The 25,958-nt window shown below is 44.5% G+C and overlaps 1 protein-coding gene across 10 annotated transcripts in view; it reads left to right on the top strand.

Moving 5' to 3' along the window:
• The window catches only part of ARHGEF11 (Rho guanine nucleotide exchange factor 11), a 123,037-nt gene that overhangs the window by 70,373 nt on the left and 26,706 nt on the right, over positions 1-25,958 (top strand). For 4 of the 10 annotated variants that reach the window (XM_054563093.1, XM_054563100.1, XM_054563098.1 and 1 more), the window contains 17 exons: positions 386-443; positions 1,304-1,482; positions 2,174-2,245; positions 9,542-9,661; positions 11,312-11,357; positions 11,949-12,025; positions 13,372-13,509; positions 16,325-16,399; positions 16,620-16,721; positions 17,833-17,931; positions 19,014-19,056; positions 20,175-20,271; positions 20,410-20,532; positions 23,262-23,285; positions 24,442-24,586; positions 24,856-24,955; positions 25,742-25,771. In XM_054563093.1, the coding sequence (XP_054419068.1) occupies positions 386-443; positions 1,304-1,482; positions 2,174-2,245; positions 9,542-9,661; positions 11,312-11,357; positions 11,949-12,025; positions 13,372-13,509; positions 16,325-16,399; positions 16,620-16,721; positions 17,833-17,931; positions 19,014-19,056; positions 20,175-20,271; positions 20,410-20,532; positions 23,262-23,285; positions 24,442-24,586; positions 24,856-24,955; positions 25,742-25,771 (1,528 nt within the window). The remainder of the gene's footprint in view (positions 1-385; positions 444-1,303; positions 1,483-2,173; positions 2,246-9,541; positions 9,662-11,311; positions 11,358-11,948; positions 12,026-13,371; positions 13,510-16,324; positions 16,400-16,619; positions 16,722-17,832; positions 17,932-19,013; positions 19,057-20,174; positions 20,272-20,409; positions 20,533-23,261; positions 23,286-24,441; positions 24,587-24,855; positions 24,956-25,741; positions 25,772-25,958) is intronic. The other 6 variants (XM_054563095.1, XM_054563103.1, XM_054563094.1 and 3 more) reach the window with 5 other exon arrangements.

The raw sequence follows: 25,958 nt of genomic DNA on the forward strand, positions 1-25,958 counted from the left end.
ATACAGAGTCCTCATACTGTTACAGAAATCCTAGATGAGGAGGAGGTTCCTTTCCCCAAGGAGGAGAAAACACTGGGTCAGTTGACATGTGTACAAGGCTAATGGTTGGGAAAAAAGTATATACCAAAAATTTTAAAATGAATGAACAGACGAATGAATGAAGCTGCAGGTCTTATCCCCGCAAACTTACAGACTATCTGGGAAGACAAAACACATGGCAGATGTGAACAGGAACAAATTCATAATGTGAATTTGAGTGAATAAGTGACCAGAAGTGGTTAAAGAGCATTGGAAAACAGCTTCCTAAAGAAGTGGCATTTTGAACTTGTACAAGGATCCCCAGGTTTCCATCATCATTACTCAATATCATTTGCCCTCCCAACAGGTGAACGGCACCATGGTGACCAACAGCTCACACCTGGAGGTGGTGAAGCTTATCAAATGTGAGTTGGAGAGAGCTGACCAGTAGAGGAGCAGAAGGACTGGGAGTGAAGGCGGGAGAGGACAGGCCTGTTGACCCTGGACGTTTCCTTTGTAGATGTGGGAGGCAGCTGAAGTCACATCTTTAATCTTGATGTGGAATGATCCAATTAGATTGCCACGATTTTCTATTATCATTTCAGGTGGAGACACTAACATCTTTACTTTGACAGCCATCTTTGCACTCACATTTAGACCCTATTTCACTAAGGCCAGGTCTCACTGAAACACCATTTGCTCCCCTCTCCCCTTCGTGGACATTCTTCCTCATTTGTTTCCTATTTGGGGGGTGGGAGGAGGGAAGCAAAAATATTATATTTACAGCTGGGATGATGCAACAGTTGAATTTGCCCAGGTAATCAAACAGAAGCAACAAATGTTGAGGAAACAGTTAAAGGACGTGGGAAGTTTGAGGAGAGTGGAAGGCTGGAATTTGAGTGCCTTTCATGTGCCAGGCAGACAGCATATTAGAGGCTTTACATTGGCCGCTTAAATTAGCGAAACAAAGAAGGAAACAAGGGACTGATCAGGCAGACTCAGGAGTGTTCCCAGATATTTCTGGTGGAATTTTGGTTGAGGTATGTGCATGAAGAAAGGGAAAGAAGGGGTACTTATGTTGATGAAGGACAGCGAAGCAGGAATTAGAGAATGGGGGACATTACAAGTCCCCCCCATATTATTATTAGTTTTGTAAACTAATAATATCTGCAAAATCATTAGTTTAATAAGAGGAGAAGGAAGAAAGAACCCCCTCCTTTTAGTTTGAATTTCTGCTGTCCAGAACGATACCACTTGAGCAAGCCTTCTTTGTCTGTCCCTTCAGCTGGTGCCTATGTTGCACTGACCCTCCTGGGCTCTTCACCCTCACCCGTTGGTGTCTCTGGGCTCCAGCAGGACCCAGACCTAGCAGGAACTCCCCAGGCCACCCCTGTGATCCCACCACCACCACCTCCTCCACCTCTGCCACCTCCACAGCGCATCACAGGACCCAAACCTCTGCAGGTAATGGTCCTCCTGCTCCTCTCCTCACTCTGTTGCCCCTTTGAATAACTTGCACTGGGGGGAAAGTAGGTTAAACTGAATGGTATGCTGGTAAGCAGAGGTTTTCCTTCCATGTAAACGCATGTGCAGTCTCGTCAGACAGCAACATACAGTATGTTTCCTAAATGTATGGGTGATTCTAAGGAGGCCCTTTGAGAGTGCTCCTTCCACACCTGCAGGCTTGGATAGAGTTAAACGCTGTTGCTAATCATTGTCAGCAAGGTGTGGAACAGTAGCAGAAAGGCTTCCTGGAGAAAAACACTGCTTGGAGGAATGAAATGTGGAAAGAAAAAACACAAGTAGGGAGAGAACCCAAGGTCCAGGGAAAGCTGTGTGAGGTGTTAAAAGGGCAAGGTGCAGACAGAATGGGGAACAGGATTTTTCAGTTGGAAAGAAGACTGAGCCCAGCGAGTCCTGGGAGACTTTAGAGAGCAATTTGATACCAGAGGTGATTACAGCAAGGTTTTTAGGAAGTTCAGGTAAAGTCAATGTAAGATTGTATTACTGATTTCTGTTGAGGTTCCAAGTGTCAGACAAAACACATTTATGATGCAGACTCAACTCTCGTAGCTTTCCTTGCCCAAGAATCAGCAGGTAAAAAAGAATTGAGCTGGTCCCCATCTCTGACTACTATCATATTTTTCATTCTTAGGATCCCGAATTTCAAAAACATGCCACCCAGATCCTTAGGAATATGCTGAGGCAGGAGGAAAGAGAGTTACAGGTAAGGTCACTGCTGAGAGTAGACTGGCCATTGCCTTAATGAAACAATATTTTATCAGAGCAATCTGCCAATGTGTACAACTGACTGTACAAGCCATATCCTATTATCATAAAACTTTAAAAATTAAAACCCAGGACCACTACGGAATTGTCAGAGGCCAACAGAATTTGTTAAAGCAGTTAAAGAAGAATTTGACCAATGGAGTGAATAGGGTAATAGCTCATGGATAATAGATTAGAATAGTGATTACATAGACAAAACAAAAACAAATGATGAGACAAGTAGAATAAAATGAGAGAACATTAGAAATGAGGAGAATCAGTTAGTTGGAATTGATCTTACTGGTTTCCAGGAAAGGAAGGGTCAGGAGAAAGGAAGAAAGGGGTAGGTAGGTGAATGTCCAGCCAAGCTGATAGAGATGGGGGTGCTGTTGGTAAAAAGGATACAGAGAGGTTTCCAGGCCTGGAAGTGATATTCATAGAGAACAATAAGAGGATTACTCTGGCTAGAGTGGAATCACTAGATTGCTATAGTAGCTGTGGCTTGCAGCAAGCTCCTCACTCCTTCTTTTCAATTCAGTAAATTTCTGTAAGTGCCCACTGTATGCAAAGCATTGTTTTAGTTTCTATGACATACAGAGATGAATAAGATCAGACAGTTGTTGTCCTTAACATGTTTAAAATCTAATGAGGAAAATACAGTAGGGGAGAGAGTGGTAAGAACAAAGAGCTTCCAGTAAGAGAAAGGAGAGAGCGAGTAATAATTGGAAATGTAGGGGAAGACTTTACAGAGGATTCTGTTTCAGCTGGGCCTTGAAGAGTGGGATTTCTCTATGCAAAAGAGATGGGGGAGGTATTGCTACTCATTATAGGTCAAAGACACAAATTTACAAAAATATACTCATTTATTAGTTCCTGCTGTGTGTGTGTTGCAGTGCTAGAGGGAGGGAGGGTCCTAGGGGCAAAAGTTAGAATGGTTACAAAGATAAATGAGAAATGAACTTTTCCTTTAAGAAGTTTGTAATCTAGTGGGATATCAGTGGATGAATGAAGATGTAGTTATACTGCTTTATAGTAAATGATGATACATGTTGACAAATGTCATAGAATAATCAAAACGGGGTACTGGTATAACAAGAGACCTATATATCAATAGAATAAAATTAATAATCCAGAAGTTGACCCACGTATCTATAGTCAGTTGATTTTTCACAAGGGTATCCAGACAATTCAGTGGGAAAAGAATAGTCTTTTCAACAAATGGTGCTGGTACAACTGGATACCTACATGAAAAGAATGAATTTGGACCCTTGCCTCACACAATAAAAAAAAAAAATTAACTCAGATCAAAGACTTGAATGTAAGAATTGAAACTATTTTTTAAAACTGTAAACACTCTTAGAAGAAAACATGGTTATAAATCTTTGACTTTTTATAAGGCAGTGGTTTCTTAAATATGACACCAAAAGCACAACCAAAAATAAAAAAGATAAATTGGACTTCGTCAAAATTAGAAACTTTTGTCCTTTAAAGGACGCTATCAAAGTAAAAAGACAACTCATAGAATGGAAGAGAATATTTGCAACTCAGCCATGACTGGTGTGTGGCTCAGTGGGTTGGGCATCATCCCACAACCGAAAGGTTGCTAGTTTGATTCACATACCTGGGTTGTGGGCCAGGTTCCCAGTCAGGGACATGGCAAGGGGCAGCCAATTGATGTTTCTCTCTTTTTCTTTATCCTTCCCTTCTCCCTCTCTAAAAATAAATAAATAAAATATCAAAATAAAAAAATTTGCAACTCATATATCTAATAAGGGTTTCGTTCTAGGATGTGTGTTGTTGAGTTTTAAGAGTAAAAGACTCTTAAAACTCAACAATAAAAAGACAACCCAATTTTAGAGTTAGCAAAAGATTTGAATAAACAGTCCAATAGAAAAGACAAATAGCCAATAATCACATGAAAAGATGCTCAGTATCATTGGTCATTAGGGAAATACAAATCAAAACTACAAGAGATACCACTCCACACCCACTGAGATGGCTAGAGCCAAAATAACAAAATAATAGTTGTTGGTGAAAATGTGAAGAAATTGGAGAAATACTTGTTTACATTTTACCTACATATTCACAGTCCTACTCTATTCCCACCGTTGATGGTGAAAATGTAAAATATAGTACAGTCACTGTGGAAAAGTATGGCAGTTCCTCAATATATTAAACAGAGAAAAACAGAGATAAGATGATCATTTCCACTCCTAGGTATATGCTGAAGAGAAGTGAAAACATTTTCAAACACAAACCTATACATGAGCCTTCATAATAGCATTAATCATAATGGCCAAAAAGTGGAAACAACCCAAATATTCATCAATTGAAGAATAGATAAATAAAACGTGGTATCAGGTTGGCCAAAAAGATCATTTGGATTTTTCTGTAATATGGCTCTGGTAACACTTAGTTTTCTTTAACTTCATTCAAAATAATTTTGTTAGATTGTATTGTATTGTAAAAGATGTCATATCAGCTTGCATTTTTTTAAACACTTATAAAAATTTGTGAATTTTTGTGTAGCCATTTTAATATTGAAGATGAAATAAAATAGGCAATATTTTCAGCATACTGTGCTTTATTACTTCAAGAAAGGTAAAAAATGTAACTGAAACGCCAAAAAGAAAGATTGCACAGTGTATGCAGAAGGTGCTGTGACTGATCAAACATGTCAAAAGTGATTTGTGAAGACCTTCCGGCCAAGATGGAGGCATAGGTAGATACACTTTGCCTCCTCGGACAACCAAAAGAAGGACAACAACAAATTTAAGAAGAAACAAACAAATGAGAAATGCCAGACCACTGAACTGTATGGAAGTCCAACAACCAAGGAGCTAAGAAGAAACATTCATCCAAACCAGTAGGAGAGGCGGAGATGGGCAGCTGGAGCGGAGAGAACGCGCAGCAAGGTGGCGGCTTGGAGGACCGGGTGGGCGAGGCAACAGCTGACGGACTGGGCAGTCCCGCATTTGCGTGCACATAAAGTGGGAGGAACAGCTGGGGAGTGAGACAGACCATGCAACCCAGGGTTCCAGTGCAGGAAAAGAAAGCCTCAAAACCTCTGGCTGTAAACCCCTGTGGGGGATGCGGCAGTGGGAGAAACTCCCAGCCTCACAGGAGAGTTCATTGGAGAGACCCACAGGGTCCTAGAATGTACACAAACCCACCCACCGAGGAATCAGCACTAGAAGGACCCAATTTGCTTGTGGGTAGTGGGGCAAGTGATTGAAAGCCGGCTGAAAGCTGAGCAAGCAGCACTGCTTTCTCTCTCGGACCCCTCCCCCACATACAGTACCACAACGCAGCCCCGCCCTGGTGAATACCTAACGCTCTGTCCCTTACAACGTAACAGGCATGCTGAAGCAAAGAAATATGGCCCAAATGAAAGAACAGATCAAAACTCCAGAAAAACAACTAAGCAATGAGCAGATAGCCAATCTATCAGTTGCACAGTTCAAAACACTGGTAATCAGGATGCTCACAGAAATGGTTGAGTATGGTCACAAAATGGAGGGAAAAACAAAGGCTATGCAAGGTGAAATAAAGAAAAATATACAGGGAACCAACAGTGGAGGGAAGGAGACCGGGACTCAGATCAACGATTTGGAGCAGAAGGAAGAGATAAACATTCAACAAAGAAACAAGAATTCAAAAAATGAGGAGAGGCCTAGGAACCTCTGAGACAGCATTGAACGTTCCAACATCCGAATCATAGGGGTGCCAGAAGGAGAAGAGGAAGAGCAAGAAATTGAACACTTATTTGAACATACAACGAAGAGGAACTTCCCCAATCTGGGGAAGGACACAGACCTCTAGGAGATCGAGGAAGCTCAGAGAGTCCCAAAGGAGCTGGACCCAAGGAAGCCACACACCAAGGCACATCGTAATTACGTTACCCAAAATTAAAGATAAGGAGAGAATCTTAAAAGCAGCAAGAGAAAAGGAGACAGTTACCTTCAAAGGAGTTCCCATAAGACTGTCAGCTGATTTCTCAAAAGAAACCTTGCAGGCAATAAGGGGCTGGCAAGAAGTATTCAAAGTCATGAAAGGCAAGGACCTGCATCCAAGATCATGCCATCCAGCAAAGCCATCATTTAGAATGGAAGGGCAGGTAAAGTGCTTCCCAGATGAGGTCAAGTTAAAGGAGTTCATCATCACCAAGCCCTTATTATATGAAAAGTTAAAGGGACTTACCTAAGCAAAAGAAGATCAAAAGCTAGGAACAGTAAAATGACAACAAACTCACAACTATCAACAACTGAACCTAAAAACAAAAGCAAAAGCAAACTCAGCAAACAACTAGAACAGAAACAGAATCACAGAAATGGAGATCAGAGGGGGAGGGGGAGGGCAGAGAATGGGAGAAAAGGTACAGGGAATAAGAAGCATAAATAGTGGGTGCAAAATAGACGGGGAAGTTAAGAACAGTACAGGAAATGGAGAAGCCAGAGAACGTATATGTACAACCCATGGACATGAACTAAGGGGGGGAAAAATGCTGGGGGGGGGGCGGTGCAGGGGGATGGGATTAAAGGGGAGAAAACAATGGGACAACCGTAATAGCATAATCAATAAAGTATACATTGGGGAAAAAAACACAAAATGATTTGTGAAGAAGTTTCATGCTGGAGACTTCTCGCTGGACAGTGCTCCTCAATTGGGTAGACCAGTTGAAGTTAATAGCGATCAAATCAAAACATTAATTGAGAACAATCAACATTATACCACACAGGAGATAGCTGACATATTCAGAATATTCACATCAATAAAGCTATTGGTGAAAATGAAAAATGTGTCATTTATTTTATGGAAAAAACCATATAGACTTTTTGGCCAACCCAGTATATCCATGCAAAGGTATATTATTTAGCCATAGAAAGAAATGAAGTAGTATTACATGGAAGAACCTGGAAAACACTATACTAAATGAAAGAAGCAACTCTATGAGTTCAAAAACCATTCAAAAACCATTGAATATTTTGAGTATTCAAAAACCATTGAATAGTAAACTTTAAAATGATGACATTTGTTAGTAAATTACATGTCAATGATAATTTTTAAAATAATTTTTTTAATGCCATGGAAGCCCAAATGAAGGAATAATTAATTATGCAGTGACCAAAGAGGTCTTCATGAGGTGACACTTGAGTTGGGATCGGTCTTTTTCACTCCAAAGTGCTCTGGGCCTTGATGGGCTTGGAGTTTATTCTGAAGACAGTGGGAATTGATCAAAGGATTTTTGAGTAGGAAATATACATATCTTCAAGTCATTGTTGTTTAGAAAAGTGTGTTAAGTGGATTGACACATAAGGAAATCATCCAGGAGGCTATTGAAATAGGTAAGAAATGATGACAAATTTAATAAGAACAGAAAGTTGAGAATGGCAATGGGAGACATCTCAGAAGTCATATCAGTAGAACTTATCAGTTGGAAGGGGGAGGTAGAGAAAAAGAGAATAAAAGATAGCCTCGAATTTAGGTGCCTGGATAGATGGTGATGCCATGTATGGAGTGAGACAGGGAGAAGAGCAGGGTTTAGGGGAAAGAAGTGAAGGTCATATTTGGGTGTGCCGACTTCAAGGTGCCCCTGAGGCATTCAGATCAGAAGACCATCACAGAGTATATGGAGGTACCAGGGCTGATCCTCAGGAGACCAGGCTGGGTTGAAATGTGCATCTGGGTATCCTCAGCACAAAGATGGTAGTTGAAATTGCAAACTAGATGTTAGCACCAGGGCACAAGTGCAGAGAACGAGAAGAATGCTGAGGATGGAATTTAGGAGAGGAGGCAGGGATAAAGGTATAGTTTGGGGAGGGGTGTAAGGAGACACAATCGTGTAGAGTTAGGAAGTCAAGAGGGCTGCATTCTGAAGAGGACCTAGAAGAAACCATTGGATTCGGCAATTACGTCATTTTGTTGTTTGAAAGAGTATCTCTTTGAGGTAATAGGGAAGAACCAGATGGAGGAGTGACTGGAAGGCAAAGCAGTGTGGGGCTGTTCATGTAGACTACTGTCCCGCTTTGAAATACATGGCTGTGAAAGGAAGGAGAAAAAAACTGAGGCAGTGACTTGAAGAATAATGAGTTGATGGAAAGTTGATGAGTTTGTTGTAGTAGTTTGTTTTTAAAACTGGAAACTTGAGGAGAAGGAACCATTGGAAGGAGAAGACTTTGAAGATATGTGACTAGTGCCTAAAAGAGCCTGAGGCAATTGGAGACATTAACTTTCCAAAAGATTTATAGACAGTTTTTCTCTTCTGGGGGAGGGAGGGATGGCTGCAAATGTTTTGAAGTGAAATAAAGTTAGGAAAGTTATTACCAGATGATATTTTTTGCTGAGGAAAGGGGTGAAGGCTTGCTGGGCTAGACCTGGAAAAGATGAAAAAAGTAAGTGTGAGGAATTTGTAAAACAGGTGGGCAGGTAATAGTGAGGCCCCAGATGAGCTTAGAGAATTTATGCACTCAGAGTCTTTATTTAATTATTTAACCAGACAGCTTTACTGAGTATTTCCTTTTGTAGTGAAATAATAATACCTGGCCATATTCAGTCATGTAATTAAGCACCAGACATTCTGCTAAGCACTTTACATCCATAATCTCATTTAGACCTTAGAGCTCAGCTCTCCGAGGCAGGTACTGTCATCTCCAGGTACTTTTATCTATGGGGACAAATAAAAGCTTGCCCAGGTCTACACAGCTAGTAAGTGGAGGCACCAGAATTCAAAACCAGGACTCCCTGACTGCAACGCCCAAGCTCTACACGTGTGTGCTACACTCCTGTGTGCTGCAAGGAATGCTAGATAAGTGTCAGACGGATTCCCAACTACAGGTCTGGGGAGAGCTATGGTGTCTTTCCTCATCCACACTTTTTCCTCTCATCTCAAGTGCTTCTCACTGTGGGAGTTTCCACTTTGGCACCTTTTTGTGTGCTGATCTGGAGAGTCAAGCAGTCAAAGGACATATTATTTAGGGTGTGGAAATTAAGCCAGCCTTTCAAGAATGGGTCAGATTAGGACAGGTCTTTGTGTTATATCTTTCTCCAGTTGCTGCATGTGTTCTGTTTCTCACCATTTATACTTTTCTCTGCTCCTAATTGATGGTGAAATAACGTGCATCTACTGGAATGCGAAGATCTCTCTCCCCTTTCTTTTGGGATAACTGCCTGTTCCCCTCACTGGCAAGTCATCCATTCTCTACTAACCACCCCTCTGCCTTTTCCCCTCCACCCTGTCCTCCTCACCGCTCCCCAGCGTATCTGTGAGGTGTATAGCCGGAACCCCGCCAGCCTGCTAGAAGAGCAGATCGAAGGTGCCCGGCGGCGAGTCACTCAGTTACAGCTGAAGATCCAGCAGGAGACTGGTGGCTTAGTGGTGAGTGATAGTAGGAATAGCTCTAGGATGGGTACCGGCAGGTGGACTGGGTGGAATTTGTGAGAAAGCTAGGGCAGAAGGCTTCCTGAGTCGTGCCAAAGACCCCAAGGCTGAGGTAGTAAGTGCTTAGTATATAACAAAGAAACAAAGCTCTGTGATTTTTTATTTAGAGCCACAGAGACTGAGCACCGTCCTGACACTTGAGACATAAAAGAAAAAGCCTTTCAGGAGCTTACAGTTGCAATGGAAAGAAAGAAATATGAAATAAATTACTATTGGCTATAGTCTTCTAATTATCCATTTCCTTCTGGGTAATTTCCTCATAGCTGATACATATTCGTACATTGATTTCACTCAGTATTCACCTGTTAACTTTTTTCACCACTTATTCCTCAGGTCTTCTCAAAGAAATACGAGTACTTTTAAAAGTCAGGCTAAGTAAAGGATGCCCAGTCAGTTGAGGCATTTCTATAGCAACAGCTAACACACTTTTGTGGAAAATCCCAGAAAGGAGACGGTACCTATCTGTTCTAGTCAGGGAGGGAGTTTGCTATTAGTAGTGTCTTACTTATCTCTATCAGGCCTTAATTCTTTGGATATATAGGAAGTAACTTTACAGAAACTTTAAGATCTCCAAGAATATTTGCCAAAGCCAATAGAAATTATTTGAGGATTATCCACTTTCTCTTTTAGAGTGTCCAGATCAAAAAAACCTGGGAAACACAGGCTAATCAAACTTAAGCTGTTTTATTTTCTAAAGGACTTTTCAGTGTCACATGGGTGATAGGAGCTCAAGTTCTAGACTTATAACATTTAGATTTACACCTCAGTCCCAGTGCTCACCAGCTTTAAAGCCTTGGGCAAGTTACTTAATCCCAGAGAGCCTTGGTGGCCGCACTTATGAAATGGAGATCACAGCAGGATCCGCCTAACAGGGTTATTGCGGAGTCAGAGCGTGCCTGTGCAGGTGTTGCTACCGCTGCCTGTGCTCGGTGAGCCGGAGTCTGAAGTACTCCACCTAGAATCAGAAGGTCTCAGTGCAACCCTGGCTTTATAGTTTACCTGCTGTGTAGCTTGGGCAAGTTACTTAAGATCTCTGGGCTTTTGTTTCCTCGTTTATAACATGAGAGTTCTGTACCTGCCTCAAAGTTGTTGAAAAACTAAATGGGATGTAGAAAAAAGGGCTTTATAAACAGTAAAGCGCTGTTAATATAATTCTCTCTACATTGGCTGGTCAGGTAGCCCTAGGCCAGCACTTTCAAAGACCTTTAGAGATGGAATTCTCACATATTCCCTCAGTCACCTTCTTGAGATTTTGTCCCCCGTGATAGGGAGTTCTTTCTGTGTCCAGCGCAACGAAGGGAATAGATGTTTTGAGGTCATAGTTATAAATCAAGTGAATTTTTGGAATTCTTCTGATGGTAAAGCTCTCTTCTACCATTAGGGGTCACCATCCTCCCGAAAGTGTACAAATGAAGCAGTAGCTCTTATAGCTGGGTATTTTTAAGGCAATAAAGCAGAAGACATCACTAATTATAAGCAGATATTATCTGCTGAGGCTGAGGGAAGGGGTGATTGGAAGAAGAAAACAGTAGGAGAGAAGTTAATAGAATTTGCTTACCCTTTGGACCTTTTTTTTTTTTTTTTTAGGATATACTTCCACTATGTGCTGACACCAGCCAGAGATCATCAGAAGGTGAGTACCCACCCCCCAACCCTGTTTTTCTCTGGCATGTCCCTAGTCCAGGTTTCTTATCTGTTGTCCCCTCTCCATGAGGCAGATTCAGAGAAAGAAAATATAGTACCTGCCTCTAAAAATAGAGTAATGAGAGAAAGCAGTACCAGAGCACAGGGAAATTGGATACCATTCATTCAGTAGAAAGGAATGTATAGCCAGTAGCACTGGGGACCTAAGTGCCAGGGAGAGGCCGCAATGATGATGGTCCAGATGCCAACTTGCCTAAGTACCTGGCACTTTCAGGAGCTCAAGCAGTACTGTTGCAAGAGGAAATGATTGGGAACCAGGGAGAGTTACAGATGAAGTGAGGGCTAAGACTTGTGAGACAGAGCTATGGAGTGTTGTTTCAGATGGCATGGCCTGAGCTGCACAGGTGTAGAGGCAGGTAAAGCCTCTGACTCAAGGGGTCATGAGACAAGAGAGGCAAAGGAAAACAGAAAGGAGGGTGGCAGCCTCACTTTTCTGCTCTGTGTACAAGTTCCCAGATTAAGGTTCTTCCTTTCCCTAGACCACAGCTCCTCCCTATTGAGTAAGCTGTTTTCTTGTCAGGCCGGCTTTCTCTGGATTCACAAGATGGGGACAGTGGCTTGGACTCTGGGACAGAACGCTTCCCTTCCCTCAGCGAGGTGAGTGCCAGCAGGAGTGAGCCTGTTTGAAACTAGGTTTAGTGTCCCTTCTCTTATCACCTAATGGTTCTGCTGCTCATTGGTTGCAAAGGCCTCTGGCCTGTTGTCTGTAGACAGCTTCTATAATTCCAATTCCAAGGATTTCAGTCACTCTACTCTGGGTTCCAAAAAGGAGGTTTCAAATACATCCTACATGCAAGTTCTTCAAATCTGGCTTCTATTTCACTGTAACTCTGTTATATAAAGAGTAGGGTGGAGAGAGAGGCCATGTCATTAACTGTTGCTTGACCAAAAGCACATTTCTGCCTGGCTTTGAATAACTCATCTTTTATTAATACAGTGAACCCTGCCTACTAAGAAGCAGCAGTCTCTCTCTAACACAGATCTTTCTGTACTTTACCAGCTCATCTTTTCTGGAGTAGTCAAAGGATTTCTCCCTTTTTTTTTTTTTTTTAAGATTTTATTTCTTTATTTAGAGAGAGGCAAAGGGAAAGAGAAAGAGAGGGAGAGAAACATCAGTTGGTTGCCTCCCACACACCCTCAGCCAGGGACCACAACCCAGGCATGTGCCCTGACTAGGAATTGAACCGGCGACCTTTTGGTTTGCAGGACAATGCCCAACCCATTGAGCCACACCAGTCAGGGCAAAGCATTTCCAGTTTGGGCCTCAAAGGTTCTCTCTTCCAGGTATTCTCAGTTTGTGTATATAAACTTCAAGTATAAACTTGCAGTGTAAAAAGACAAGTGAGTGAAAGAAGTAATAAAGATATTAGCAAAATATATATTTAGCCAGGTTAATTAAATATGTGAATCCATCATTTAAAATATGTTTAAAACCTGATTTTAAATTACAGTTGAAATTTTATTTCCTTACTGCTCCTATCCATTTGGGAGAAGATGATGCATGTATGTGAAATGATCAGTATGTGGGAAAGACATCAAGAAGGGACCAGAGGGGCCTAAATAATCTACAGTTCACGTTATCTTGAGGGCTTGACATCCGGGAGGTGGCATAGCTTAGTGACGAGAGCCGTGACTGGGATGAGACTGCCAGTTTGAATCCAGGGAATACCACATTAGTCACTATTTGACTTTCAGCAAGTTTTATAGCTGCTCCAGGTGATCGTGTCCTTGTGTGAAAAGTAGGAGGAATAATAGTATTTCCCTCAAATGACTGTTGTGAGAATCAAATGAGGCCCTATGTAATCAAGGTTAATACAGTGCCAGGCACAGAGGAAGTACTGAATTTATATTAGCTGCTGAGTATGGCCATTACCACCAAGTGAGCTGAGCCCCGAGGGTCTTCCAGATGAGTTTCTTTCTCACAGAATTTTCTGTTCCTCTAGTCATTGATAAATCGGAACTCCGTACTGTCAGACCCTGGACTAGACAGTCCTCGAACCTCCCCTGTGGTCATGACCAGAGTGGCCCAGCACCATAGATGGCAGGGCTTGGACGCACCAGGTCCCCCGGCCAGTGACCAGGTGAGTGATTCAGAGCCACCCTTCGATCTTCCTTTCTCTTTTTCATAGTCTTGAATGATCACACTAAACCCCTGTTTTGAGGTAGACACTTACCTAGAGAATAAATAGTAAAAAAAAGAGCATGGTGTCAATAGCTACGTGAAAGTAAGACTATCTCAGTTCTCTGTGAAGAGTCAGTGAATACATCTGTAGGGAAGTGATGTCCAAGAAGCAGATAGGTGGTCTTTTGATGTCTGTATAAAACAGGAAACAGGTTTGTTTAGTTTTGCCAGAATACTGATTTTCAATTTTCTCTTTCTTTAGCAGAGTCCTTTTTATAAATATAATCTTATTATTTGACACCCTAATACAGAGAACAAATAAAAGCTCAGGAATCCTGAGACCCTTCCTGATCAACCTCCCCCACCCTCAGGGCTACTTCCCTGGAGCTCTGAGGTTCTGCAAAACCTAACTTAAAAGCCACTGCTTTGAACAGTAGAACTGGGTTCAGGGGAGATTTCAGGAAGACAGGTTTTGGTTCAGTGCAAAAAGCTTAGAAGGAATCTGGGCTGTCTGACAATGGAATGGGCTGACTTGAGAGCCAGGGAATTACTCGTCATTCCAGCAGAAGCTAAGTCACTACCTGTTAGAGACACACTAGAAAGAGAACTCCAAATTTTGTAAAAACGGTGTCTCTTAAAATTCATCTGCTGCTACCATAATGATTTTTTCCATATTTTCAAGCCAACTGTATAATGTTACGTAATATTTGTCTTTAAGGTAACTCACTTAATTAATCTTCAATTTATTTTAAAGGAATCCTGTCTTTCCCTTAAATTAAAGCCAGTGTCACACACTATTTAATGTTCTAGTTTTACCCATAGGATAGAATTTGGTTACTTTCAGCTCATGGAAGAAAAAAGGTGGGAAAATGAACCTTCCATGTATTAAAATGCCTGAGACACTATCTGCTGCGCTAGATCCTTTAGGAAAAAATACCTCATTTAATTTTCTCCATCAGGAAAGGAAGTAGGCATTAATAATCCTCATTTGTAAGTGAGGCAACTGAGGCAAACAAAGGTTAAGGGTCTGTTCAAGAACTCAACTTGTTAATCACAACATCACACTAGAACGTAGTTTTCCTGAGCCCCTGTGTGGGGGCGCTTCTCTCCTAGCCGCTCTGACCGCCTCTCCCCACTCCCTTGGCAGCACTCTAGGACAGTTTGGGTCTCAAGGAGGTTGGAGGCACATCCTGTTCTTACGGGAGGTTTTCTGGTAGGTGGCTATAGGAGCAGATGTAGAGTAATCAGTCTTGGAGTCTATCTTTGCCATCTCTGAATCTGCTTACCTTCTGAAAACTATTTGAATTGCTCTTTTTGAGTGTTAGGAGCAAAGTATAGTTTCAGTTTCTTAACAATCTCTGTTAGCATTAGAGGACCCTCTCCTGTCCATGAGACTGTCAGCAGCCGGGGGGTGGGATCAAAGGGAAACCTCACTTTCTGTTATGTAATTCTGAAATGTTTGATTTCTTAGCAGTAAGCATATTCTGCTTTTGTAATCAAAATCTATATATTTGTAAAGACTTAAAGGAAAAAATCCTCCCCCAAACAAGCAACAACCTAGTGTTTTCAGGTTTTACCAGAGAGTCAAGTAGAGGCATCCAACACCCCCTGGAGATCCTGGACCCCAAGGAAAAGGAGGGGATACTCAGGATATGTCTGAGATACACAAATACAGCATATCCAGGCTTAATTCTGCAACTTTGTACATGCCATTCAGTCTCTCTGGGCCTCACTTTTTCATTCACAAATGAGTGCTAGACTCTCTAAGGTATCTTCTGGGTCTCTCACATTCTTTGACTCAGGGATTGTGGACATAGAGAGAGTCCATACATTTCCAGGAGAACAAAAATTAATGAGTAACAAGGAGGTACTGTCAGGAAAAACCCATGGACAAGTGGATTAGAAATTATTATCTTAGACCTGGAAAGAGGAGGGCATGAAGAATCTACGTGGGTTCCAGAATCAGAGCCCTTACTGGGGAGTCGCTGGAAATGAGGTAGATTAAATTGAGTGAAAAATATAATTGGTAGAAAAGCTTTGAAAGCCCAGGGAACCCGTAGGAGAAAGGCTTATCCGTTGAAGCATCTGAAAAGTTTATGCAATTTGAAATCTCTCGTCATACCTAATATTGATGGCATACCAGTTAGAGTTAGGTTATTAAAGTTGGCATAAGGGGGAAAGAAAGAAAAGCCAATCTAAGAAGTTTGGACTTCAGAGCAGGCAAGGGAAATGATGAGAATGGTGTTGGAAAAAGCTCAACTCTGTCCCTTTTTGCTCAAGGAGATAGAGATGGACTGGTAGACCCTCCTGATAGGTCAAACTACAGGTCTTAGCTGGATGCAGTAACTACAGACTAGCACTATGGTAGCCACTAGACTTGGAGGGGGTGTATTCTGTGCAGGGGGTGGCTGTTTAGGAGAAAAACAAAGCCCTCACCCAATAAATAAGCTTTAGGGTTCTTAGTTGGCTGCCACTCCTTCCCCAGTTATTTCGCAAACAGGAAGAGAGCACTTTCCCTCACTTCCCATCTTTGTTGTCACCTGACCGGGCCGCTCTGAGTCTGCTCTGCCCCACCCAGATGCAGTTGACTTCCTGCAAGTGGAAATCATATTTTCTGTTTTCTGAGATTTGGGGGTGGTAGTAAGACACCAACATTGCTAGACATGTGTGGCTTTCCCTGTCAGTGTTGTGCTGTCACTAAACAGGCTTCATCAGGGGAGCTGGACCCCCTGTCCTGTAACCTCTCATCTCTACAACTTGACTCTCTCCCCCAGGGTGTAGATCAAAGCCCAAAGCCTTTAATTATTGGCCCAGAGGAAGATTATGACCCGGGTTATTTCAACAACGAGGTAACAGTTTCCTGGTTTTCTCCTTTCATCCTTCTTCTGTCATACCAGCTGCTCTTGACTAGAAGCAGGTGGACTATACCAGCAGGGAGGGAGCATGGAGGAGGGAGCCACAGCTTAGCAACGCTGGGAGGCCGAGAGCATGGGCGCTCAGTCAGGGCAGGCACTGCTGCTGCACCCTGTCTCCGTGCCATCCAGCCTGTCTTACCCCTCTGCTTTCCAGAGTGACGTCATATTCCAGGATCTTGAGAAACTTAAGTCACGGCCAGCTCACCTTGGGGTTTTTCTACGTTACATCTTCTCTCAGGCGGACCCCAGCCCGCTGGTAAGTCAGGAGTGTGAGTCTTGATTGAGTGCCTGCTTGTGCTTGACAAATCTCTGACCTCTGGCCCTGCACTGTGGGACAGTGGGCATCTCAAGGACATAGATCAAAGAGAAAATGAGGTGAAACTTCAGTGGTAGGGAGTCTTTACTTCTAAGTACATCGATAACATTGGGAGGAGAAGGAAGAGCAAGACCAGGAAAACTCATTTTTGGTCCACTTAGAGGAGGTGGTCTTCTAGAGGTTTTTGAAGGAAAGTGGTTACAGAGTGACTGGAGAGTTGAGAATGGCCCTTGGGAATATACAGTGTTACTGCAAGATAGCTTGGCAGAGAAGCAAGACACTAAAGGGCCTTAGATGTGAAGGTGATGACAAGAAGGGTGGTAGATGACGGAGCTGGAGTGCCCTGGGATAGTGCCCAGAGCCAGCAGCTTTACCAGTTACTCTCATTCTGCTCAGCTGTTTAGAAAGATGGAATAACGGAGAGAGGTTGATGTTGTGTTCTTCAAAGTAAACTTGCCCAAGGCATTGACTGCTGGTTTTTTTCTTTCTGGGGATACCACTGTTAGAAGCCAGAGTCAACATCCATTTGCTCATCAGGTATTCGCTGAACACCTGTGCATAAGTGCCAAGTGCTGGTGTCTCAGCAGCATTCCTAAATTAAGACAGGGTACATCAGTCACAGAGAAATAAAGCATGACCCTTAAAAAACCATCTGCGAACAAGTACAAGGCACAAAGGATCAAATGTGGAAAGAATATAAAGCTGAGGCGATTCTGTTGGCTTTGTGTGTTATGGGCCCAGGCACATGCAAAGGCAGAGGTGTGGGACTGTTTACCATAGGCTTTTGAAACACCCTAAGCTAGGGTTTCTCAACCTCAGCGCTGACGTTCTGAGCTGTACAATTGTTGGCTGTGTGTTGAGGCAGGGGAGAAGTCGGGGTGGGGGGAACTATCGTGCAATTATAGGATATTTAGCCACATCACTGCACTCTACCCACCAGACAACAGTAGCACCCCTACAGGTATCTCCAGACTTTGCCAATTTTCTCCTGGTGGGAAAGAGTCCCTCCTAGTTGAAGACCACTGCTCTAATCCATTGTTCTCTCTTCTAGCTTTTTTACTTGTGTGCAGAAGTTTATCAGCAGACAAACTCCAAGGAATCCCGAAGTTTGGGTAAAGACATCTGGAATATTTTCCTAGAGAAAAATGCGGTAAGGAGTCATGGATTGGATTACAACTTTATTATACTCTTTGGACCACTCGGAAACAGAGGGAAAATTATACAAAACATTCAGGACGAATACAGACTGGTTCTGAAAGAGAAGCGCGGGCTGAGATATTGGGACTCCCAGGTTCTCTTCTAGCTCTGTTCTCTCAGGGCTAATCTGCTCTCTAAACCTCTTTTGTTCCACATGTACCGAAGTGGAATACATACTGCCTCTCTCCGAGTGACTCTCCCCGGCACCAGAGCCCTGGCTCCCCCCAGCCCGTCCTGCTTCACCCATTCCTGGGACGAAGGAACAGGCCCAGAGACATCAGATGAGCCAGCCTGACTCGCTCTGACTGCACACAGGGAGAACCCAGCCCAGAGAACGGGGGCAGATAAGCACTGCATCTGGGCATCGTGCCCACCGGTGTGGCAGCGTCCCACTGGCCACAGCGCCTCTGCCTACATAGGACAGCTTCCATCCTAGACTTTAATCTGATCAACTAACCCAATTCCAAAATGACTTTATTCATCTGTCAGCAAGCAACTAGGACTAATGAGATTGTGAAATGAACTGTTTTTCCTCAAGGTTTTTATTTTTGCCCCTTAAATGAGTTTTGATTAAGGAGGTTAGAGCTGCCAGTTGTTTCATTGGCTCTTTTGGAACAACCCCAGTATCCAGCTGTCAGGTACTCAGAGCACAAGCTAGAGCACCATGCTCACTGGGAGACTTGATAACATAAGACCGATTTCTCTTGGCAGTGCAGAGAGGGGATGTCCACCAAATAGCTTAGGAAATGTTTCTTCCTTGCTGCTAAATTAGCACGCGTTCACTTTTTAAAACCTCCATTTCAGTACCCTAATATCCTTGAAATAAGAGCACAGAAACTTCATGTCCCAGCTTGCTCTGTATCCTCACATTCCATTTCTCAAAAACCCTAGCCTAGAATACAGGTGTACAAGTTGGGGAGAGGTGAGAGGAGGGTCAGGTGGATATAGGGGAAAGGGAGAGAAGGCAGTGCTGCCTCCCACGTCCCTCAGTCTGTGTGACCTCACTACTTCTGACCCCGCTCTTCTGTTTTGTAGCCACTGCGAGTGAAGGTCCCAGAGACGCTACAGGCTGAGATTGGTAAGTTGGCTCATTGGTCAGTTAGTGCCCGTCTTGTCCCGGGCACTCAGAGCTGCAGAGCAGAGGGGCGTAGTCCCTGTCCTCAGGAAGCTGTCCTCTAATAGGGAAAATAGGGGCAGTTCCTCCAGAACTCCCCACACAAAGAGGGCAGGCCCTGCCTGGGGGCTCACTGCCTGGCGGAGCTTGGCACAGGAAGACAGCTTGGTTAGGATACCTGGGCTTATTTCTGCCAACCTTCCCTGTGACCTTTCTGGGCCTTGGGTCATCTGTACAAAGAAACCTGGATGCAGTGAGAGATTCCTAAGCCTGGTCAGTCATCAGAATCACTTGAGGAACTCTTTTTAAAAGCACAGAAACTAGGGTCTCACTCCACCCTGCCCGCAGAGTTGGGATCCCCGGGGTGTTTTTTAAGTCCCTCAAATAATGGTGACAGCCGATGGCCCAGCGTGAACTAGCTGAGCACTTCACTCCTTTCCTGTTCTCCTGTCACCAATAGAAGTGCTGAGGGAGGCTGTGTAAAAGGGTGTCAGTGAGAGGCAGATCCCACCCAGCTTCCTAGAAGACAGAAGTTCGAAGCTGTCTTTGGAGAGAGGGTACCAAGGAGGAAAGCTCATAGGCACAGGCAAGAGGGTGAGCAGAGATTGCTCAAAAGTAGAGAGAGAGAGCCACCACTGCCAGGAACTTGGCCGTGGTTGCATAAAACTAGATGCAGGGGCAGGAGAGCCAGCTTCCAGTGTCTGGTGCAGATTTGTGTTTTATGTAAGGTGTTTGTGAGTTGGTCCCAGGGCATAAGAGGAGCATGAGCCTCTCAGAATCATGCACTTTGTTGTCTAAGGGCAGCATCCGGACACAGCCCAAGAGAGGGGCTTTAATGTTTCTCCACTTAGTAGAGCGTAGAACATCCAGAAAATGTTCTAGTCCTTGCCTTAGAACTTGAACATCAGGATTTTAGTCCTGAATTCAGGAATGGGTCCAGGCCTCTACTTCTTCTGGCCAAAAGGAGGGCAGAAAGCTAGCCTCCCCTTCCTGTGGCACAAGACTTTGACATGCTCTGCTAATGCGACCTCCCCCACCTCAACACCCCTCCCCACTTCTGTCCTCTCTTGCTCCCACCACAGACTTGCGCCTGCGGAACGGTGAGGACTTGCGCAGTGTTCTCTCTGACGCTCAGGAGGCAGCCATGCCGGAGATTCAGGAGCAGATTCATGACTACAGGTGGCCTGGCCCCTGTCCTCCTCACCCCTTTTCTTTCCCCTGTGATGTGTGTATCTTGTTATGTGTGCATGTTTGCCTCACTCTTTCTGGATATCTGTCTGTCAAGAGTTTGTTTACATTTGTGTCTCTCTGGTTCAGAACAAAGCGCACTCTGGGACTGGGCAGCCTGTATGGTGAAAACGACCTGCTGGACCTGGATGGGGACCCTCTCCGAGAGCGCCAAGTGGCCGAGAAGCAGCTGGCTGCCCTGGGAGATATTCTGTGAGTCTCCAGTTCCACTACTATCCCCGAACATACTGAACAGCCTCTGGTCTGTTTACCAGCCTCTCCCCCTCTTTCACTTCTTGTCCAATTCTCCTTCCCCTGAGAGATGGGGGTGCATTTCTCATGCTCAGGGCTGACAGTATTTCAAGGGAGTTACAGGGCCCAGGGCTCCTGACGGTCATGGGGTGGCTCTGACAAACCACGGGCTCTAGGAGCACAGTGAACTTTCTGCTTCCCCTTCCTACCCCTCTGCCTGACTACTCTCCGTTCCTGCCTGTAAGATCATATCCAAACTGAGCATGAGCACCGCCCTGAGTCTCCAGTGGATCAAGTTCTTCAGGAGGCAGGCAGAGCTGACTTACAGGAAAGTGAACCATTTTTAACTAATCACATCAGCAGACTAATCTAACTAAACTTATTAAGGAGCCTCTGGCATAGTTGCTGGTGGTTGCTCCTCTCCAGTCCCATCTTCCAAAGTGTTGCAGGCTCCTGTGATAGCTTTGTGGCAACACTTCCAGGCTTAGAGGTAGATTTCACCCCGATACTGCTTTTTTTTTTTTTTTTTTTTTTTATCTTCACCCGAGGATATGTGTAATGATTTTAGCAAAAGGTAAAGGGAAGGAGAAAGAGAAACATTGGTCAGCTGCCTCCCATACGCACCCTGACCAAGAATCGAACCTGCAACCTTTTCATGTACAGGACGACACTCCAACCAACTGAGCCATCTGACCAGGGCCCAGCACTGCTTCTTTACTCAGTAGTTGTGTGACCTTGGTCAAGTCATTTCATAGTCCTTAGTCTTATCTGTAAAATGACAAAAGTTGGATTAGGCAATCTCCATAGTCTCTGCTAATGCTGATTTTTCAATTCAGCAACTATTTCTGGAGTCTTTACTGTGTGCCTAGCATTGCTCTAGGCTCCTGGGATACATTAGTAAACCAAACAATGCTTCTTGTGGAGCTGGTGTTGTGGTGGGAAGAGAAAGCAATGTATAATAAATAAAATAATAAGTGCTGTGGGGAGCAGGAGATAGAGTAGGCTCTGGGTTTCAAGAGTGCGAGAGCTGGGGAGTGCAGTGTTGATTTGGAAAGTGTGGGAATTAGCCTTGACTGTTGTGGCTTAGTTGGGTGTCATCCTGCATATAGACACAGAAAGCAAGGGGTTGCCAGTTTGATTCCCAGCCAGTGCACATGACTGGGTTGCAGGTTCGGTCCCCAGTCTCAGGGCACGTGCAGGAGACGGCCAATTGATGTTTCTCTCCCTCTCTTTTCCCCTCCTTTTCCCTCTCTGGAAAGAAAGGGAAAAGAAAGAAAGAAAGTGGATGAGTTATCCTCGAAGACACTAGGGAAAAGAGCATCACAGGCAGAGAGACTAGCAGGGCAAAGTAGGAATGTACTTGAGCTATTTGAGGAAACACAGGAGACGAGTGTGGCCAGAGCCAACTCAGACAGTGCTGAAGTCAGAGTGGTGATAGGAGGGGCAGCCACGCAGAGCCTGTGGACTGTTGTTAAGGGCTGTGATTTTTACTCTCAGTGACTGGGGAGTCATTGGAGCTGTGACAGACTCGAGTGTGGGTGGAATGAGGTGAGAGAACAAGGGAGGTCTGTCCCCGAAGCCACGCAAGGGGAGCTTGGACTGCAGTGCTGGTGGCCGTGCACATTGTGGAAAGATATCCCCTCTCAGTCTATTTTCACAGTAGAGCAAACAGTGGGATTTCCTTTAAAAAGTCAAGGAAGACTCCATGGTTTTTTTAACCTAAGCTGCTAAAAAGACAGAGATGCCATCACTCGAGATAGGGACGACTGTGTGTGGAAGTTTTAGAGTCTTGGAAGCTCAGATTGGACATAAGATGTTTTCTAAACATCACATTGGAGATTTGAGTAGGCAGTTGCATATATGAAGCTGGTGTTTGATAAGAGGTCTGGGCTGGATGGAGATGAGACTAGATGAGATCACACAGGGAAGGCATGTTCTCTGAAAACAGCCCTCTGCCCTTCAACCAAGCCCTGAAGGCTTTCGCAATCAGATGGCGGTAATCACCCAACCAGTCCAGGGATGGAGGCAAAGCCTGACTGGACCCATTGTGAGGTCAGAGCACCACAGAATTATTCAGGATTATATAGCATAGGCATTCGACTTATAATGGTTTCTATTTAAAACAACGGAGCTTCTGTCTCATTACATGGAGGGACAATACCTACTTACGGATTTTTTGAGAATTAGATGAGATACTCCTTGTCACTAGGTTAGGATAGTGCCGGGCCCATAGTTAAGACTCAAATGGGAGTTTCAGTAACTATTCATTCACCTCTTTTAAATAGATTTCTTTGAATCAGGTCTCAAGGTATTATCTGTTCTCTCACCTTCTTTCCTGCGACCTCTCTGTCAGCCCAACCTCTTATTACTTCTAGGTGGACATAAGGAGGCACATCTTCCTCCATGATAACTTCAGATCACATTCCTCTTTCTAGCGAGGACATCATCATCATTGTCAGAACTCAGTGCTGACGGAGTCCCTTGAGAGAATGAGAACCCTCCGCTCCTGGGCCCCATGCTGGCTCCAGAGCTGAGACCCAGAGTCTGGTCTGACCTTTTACCACACTCCTCCCTTCTCCCCACTACACTCCCTTCCTCTTGTAAAGAATTTACCCTTCTCCCAGTCTCTGCACAGGCGGAGGAGCCGCTGCCTTTGCAACCTGAGTCATCTGTTCTTTCTTTTGTTCCAGGTTCAAATACGAGGAAGACAGAAGGTGAGTGAGTCTGTGGTATGGTTTCAAGGTGGGAAGGAAAGGGGTTGAGCTGCTCTGCTTTTCCATCTTTGTCAATCACAGGAGAGTCCGTAGCCTCATAGAATCACCCTCTGTCCAAGGTTAGTTCCAGGAGTCTTGTCACTATCATACAACCAGGTCATGAGGTCCAAGCCCTTGATGCTCAGGATCACTGCCAGGGACAAGTATCTGCTCCTCACCGAGCTGCCATCACTCCCAATTCTCCCCTTGCATCCTCTTCACCACCCCTATTAGCCCTGGGTCTCCCTTCCCACTTTTTTCTCTTAACCTGCCTTCAGAAGTAGCAGTGATAGAAACAGCCTGTGTGAGCAGCACCTGCAGAGGGGAGCTGGGGTACAACATATTTTCTCTCGCAGCACATATTATGAGTTCTTTTGCCGTCTGTATACAGATCTCTTTCTCGACGGCCAATGTTAACATGAGTATGCATTCCCTGAGCATCCACACAGTTATCAAGGGAGAGAAGATGGTGTTAGAAGTCTGTTTAAGAGGAGAGGAAAAAACCAGGGCTGAAGCATTTGCTGCATCGAATCCATAAAGAGGGTAATCTGTCTACCCAATTGAGAGCCAAATCCATTTTTAAACACAGAGCTCTGGGCAGTTTCATCTGTGGCAACTGAAAGCTACTTGCCAGCTCCTTTCCATCTCTTTTTCTCTTTGTACTTGGTGGTGGAAGGGTGGTGAAGGCAGTCTGCCTTAGCAGAGGTGGGTTAGCATTTCTCCCTTTCTTTTGCCACTCTACCCCCACATAAATGCCTAAAGACATTAAGTGTGGGCCTCACCTGGTCCTCCAGGCCTGCCGATGGCTGGTTTGCTTCCATTATAGGGAACTGACATGTTCTTCCACTGACCACAATCCCTGTGTTAGGAAGAGTTCTGCTCAGAGAAAGAAAACAATTTCTCCCAGGAGTCGTGGCAGCCACACTAACGGCTAGCTTCTGCCTGCTGCCCCATTTGAGTATTTCAGGTCTCCCTTGGAGCACCCTGGCCCATATACCTACTCCTTTGCCACCCTGCTGGGTGGTGGTGAGGAGCCTGAAGCAGCTTTCCTATTCTTCCCCCTGCTGGCAGGGACATGACTGGACTCTCTGAGTCAGCACCTGCTCCTGTCTTCCAGCGCCCCCATGGACTTCGCTCTCAGCACCTACATGAGCCATGCTGGGATCCGGCTTCGAGAGACTCGGCCTTCCAACACAGCTGAAAAGGCCCCATCTGCTCCTGACAAGGACAAGTGGCTGCCCTTCTTCCCAAAGACCAAGAAGGTAACAGAGCTGGCCTAGAAAATATCTTCTTATGTTCATTTCTGTGCACTGCGGCAGACTGGGAAAGCCCTTTTGGAGTTACCTTGCTCATTCCACCACCGTTAGCCGTAGAGTCAATGAAAATCTTCACATGAGAGCAGCGTTCTCCCTTCTTTCAAACTTAGGGTACAAATGTGAGCCTGCTTTCCAGTTATTCAGGCCCAGTCTTAGGAGCAGTGGCCAAGTCTGGGTATTGGAACCTTCTCCAAGCCCCATGTCTCTTGTCTCAGCAGAGCAGCAATTCCAAGAAGGAAAAGGATGCCTTGGAGGACAAGAAGCGAAACCCCATCCTCAAATACATTGGGAAGCCCAAAAGCTCATCACAGAGTAGTGAGTATTTGGGAAGCAACAGCCTTGGGTAGGGACCTCAGCCCCTTCACAGACCAGTATGATGGCAGAAGGTCTACCATTGTTTCTGGGAGCCACAGGCCCAAACTCTGAGACTGCAGCTTACTCTTGGTGCCGCTGCGTTCTCACCTGGCCAGCCACTGCAGGCTGTTTGAGGTACAGGTGACTACGTCAGAGGCAAGGAGGCCATACCAGTCCCTTGGTCTTAGTCTAGGAACTCAAAACCAGTTGTAGCTACTGAACAGCCATACGGAGGAATATTTCCCCCTTGGCAGGATTGCTCTGTTGACACTGAATGCTACCTTTACCTTTATTGGTGGGATTCATCTGTACTCCTGAGGGCCTGTGTGTTAGTAGCAATTATGGGGCCTTGATGGGAGTTTGAGTTACTATTAAGCAGAACTAAGTGGAAAGATGGCAGGTTTAGGGCCCAGAGGTTCCCCTAATACCATGAGTAATCCAACTAATTGATCCTGTTGTTGATCTCTTCCCTGTTGTATCATTTGTCTGGAAATTGCTGCTGGCCCTCACAGTCATTTCCTAAGACCCCCATCCCACCCCCACCCCCACCGCAGTACAAGTCTCGGGAACCTGAAGTCACGGGGTGGGACTGCTGCCTTTCCTGATATCGCTGCTTTAGCGGGAGGGGGAAGGGACTCCTAGGTCAGCCCTGATTTTTGCCACTACTTTCATTTTCCAGCTTGATGTAATTTTTATTTTAATTTGACTTTTCATGGTTTACTTTTGTTTTTGTTTGTTTTCTTTTAGCATTTCATATTCCCTTGTCCCCTGTGGAAGGTAAAAGGACCATTTTCTTTGGATTTTTCTTTGCATTAGCATTGAGTTTCCATTTCCCAAATACCATCACTCCTCCTTAAATCCCATCTTTCCTCCCCTTTTCCTTCTCCATCCTCTCCTCCTGTCCTGCCCCTCTGTTCTCCCTCCCTTTCCTGTTCCACTTCTCTTAAGTGTTCCTCCTTGTTGC

The sequence above is a fragment of the Pteronotus mesoamericanus genome, unplaced genomic scaffold (genome assembly GCF_021234165.1).
Source record: "Pteronotus mesoamericanus isolate MK-2021 breed Mesoamerican mustached bat unplaced genomic scaffold, CSHL_Meso_final scaffold_705, whole genome shotgun sequence".
In the NCBI taxonomy this organism is placed as follows: Eukaryota; Metazoa; Chordata; class Mammalia; order Chiroptera; family Mormoopidae; genus Pteronotus; species Pteronotus mesoamericanus.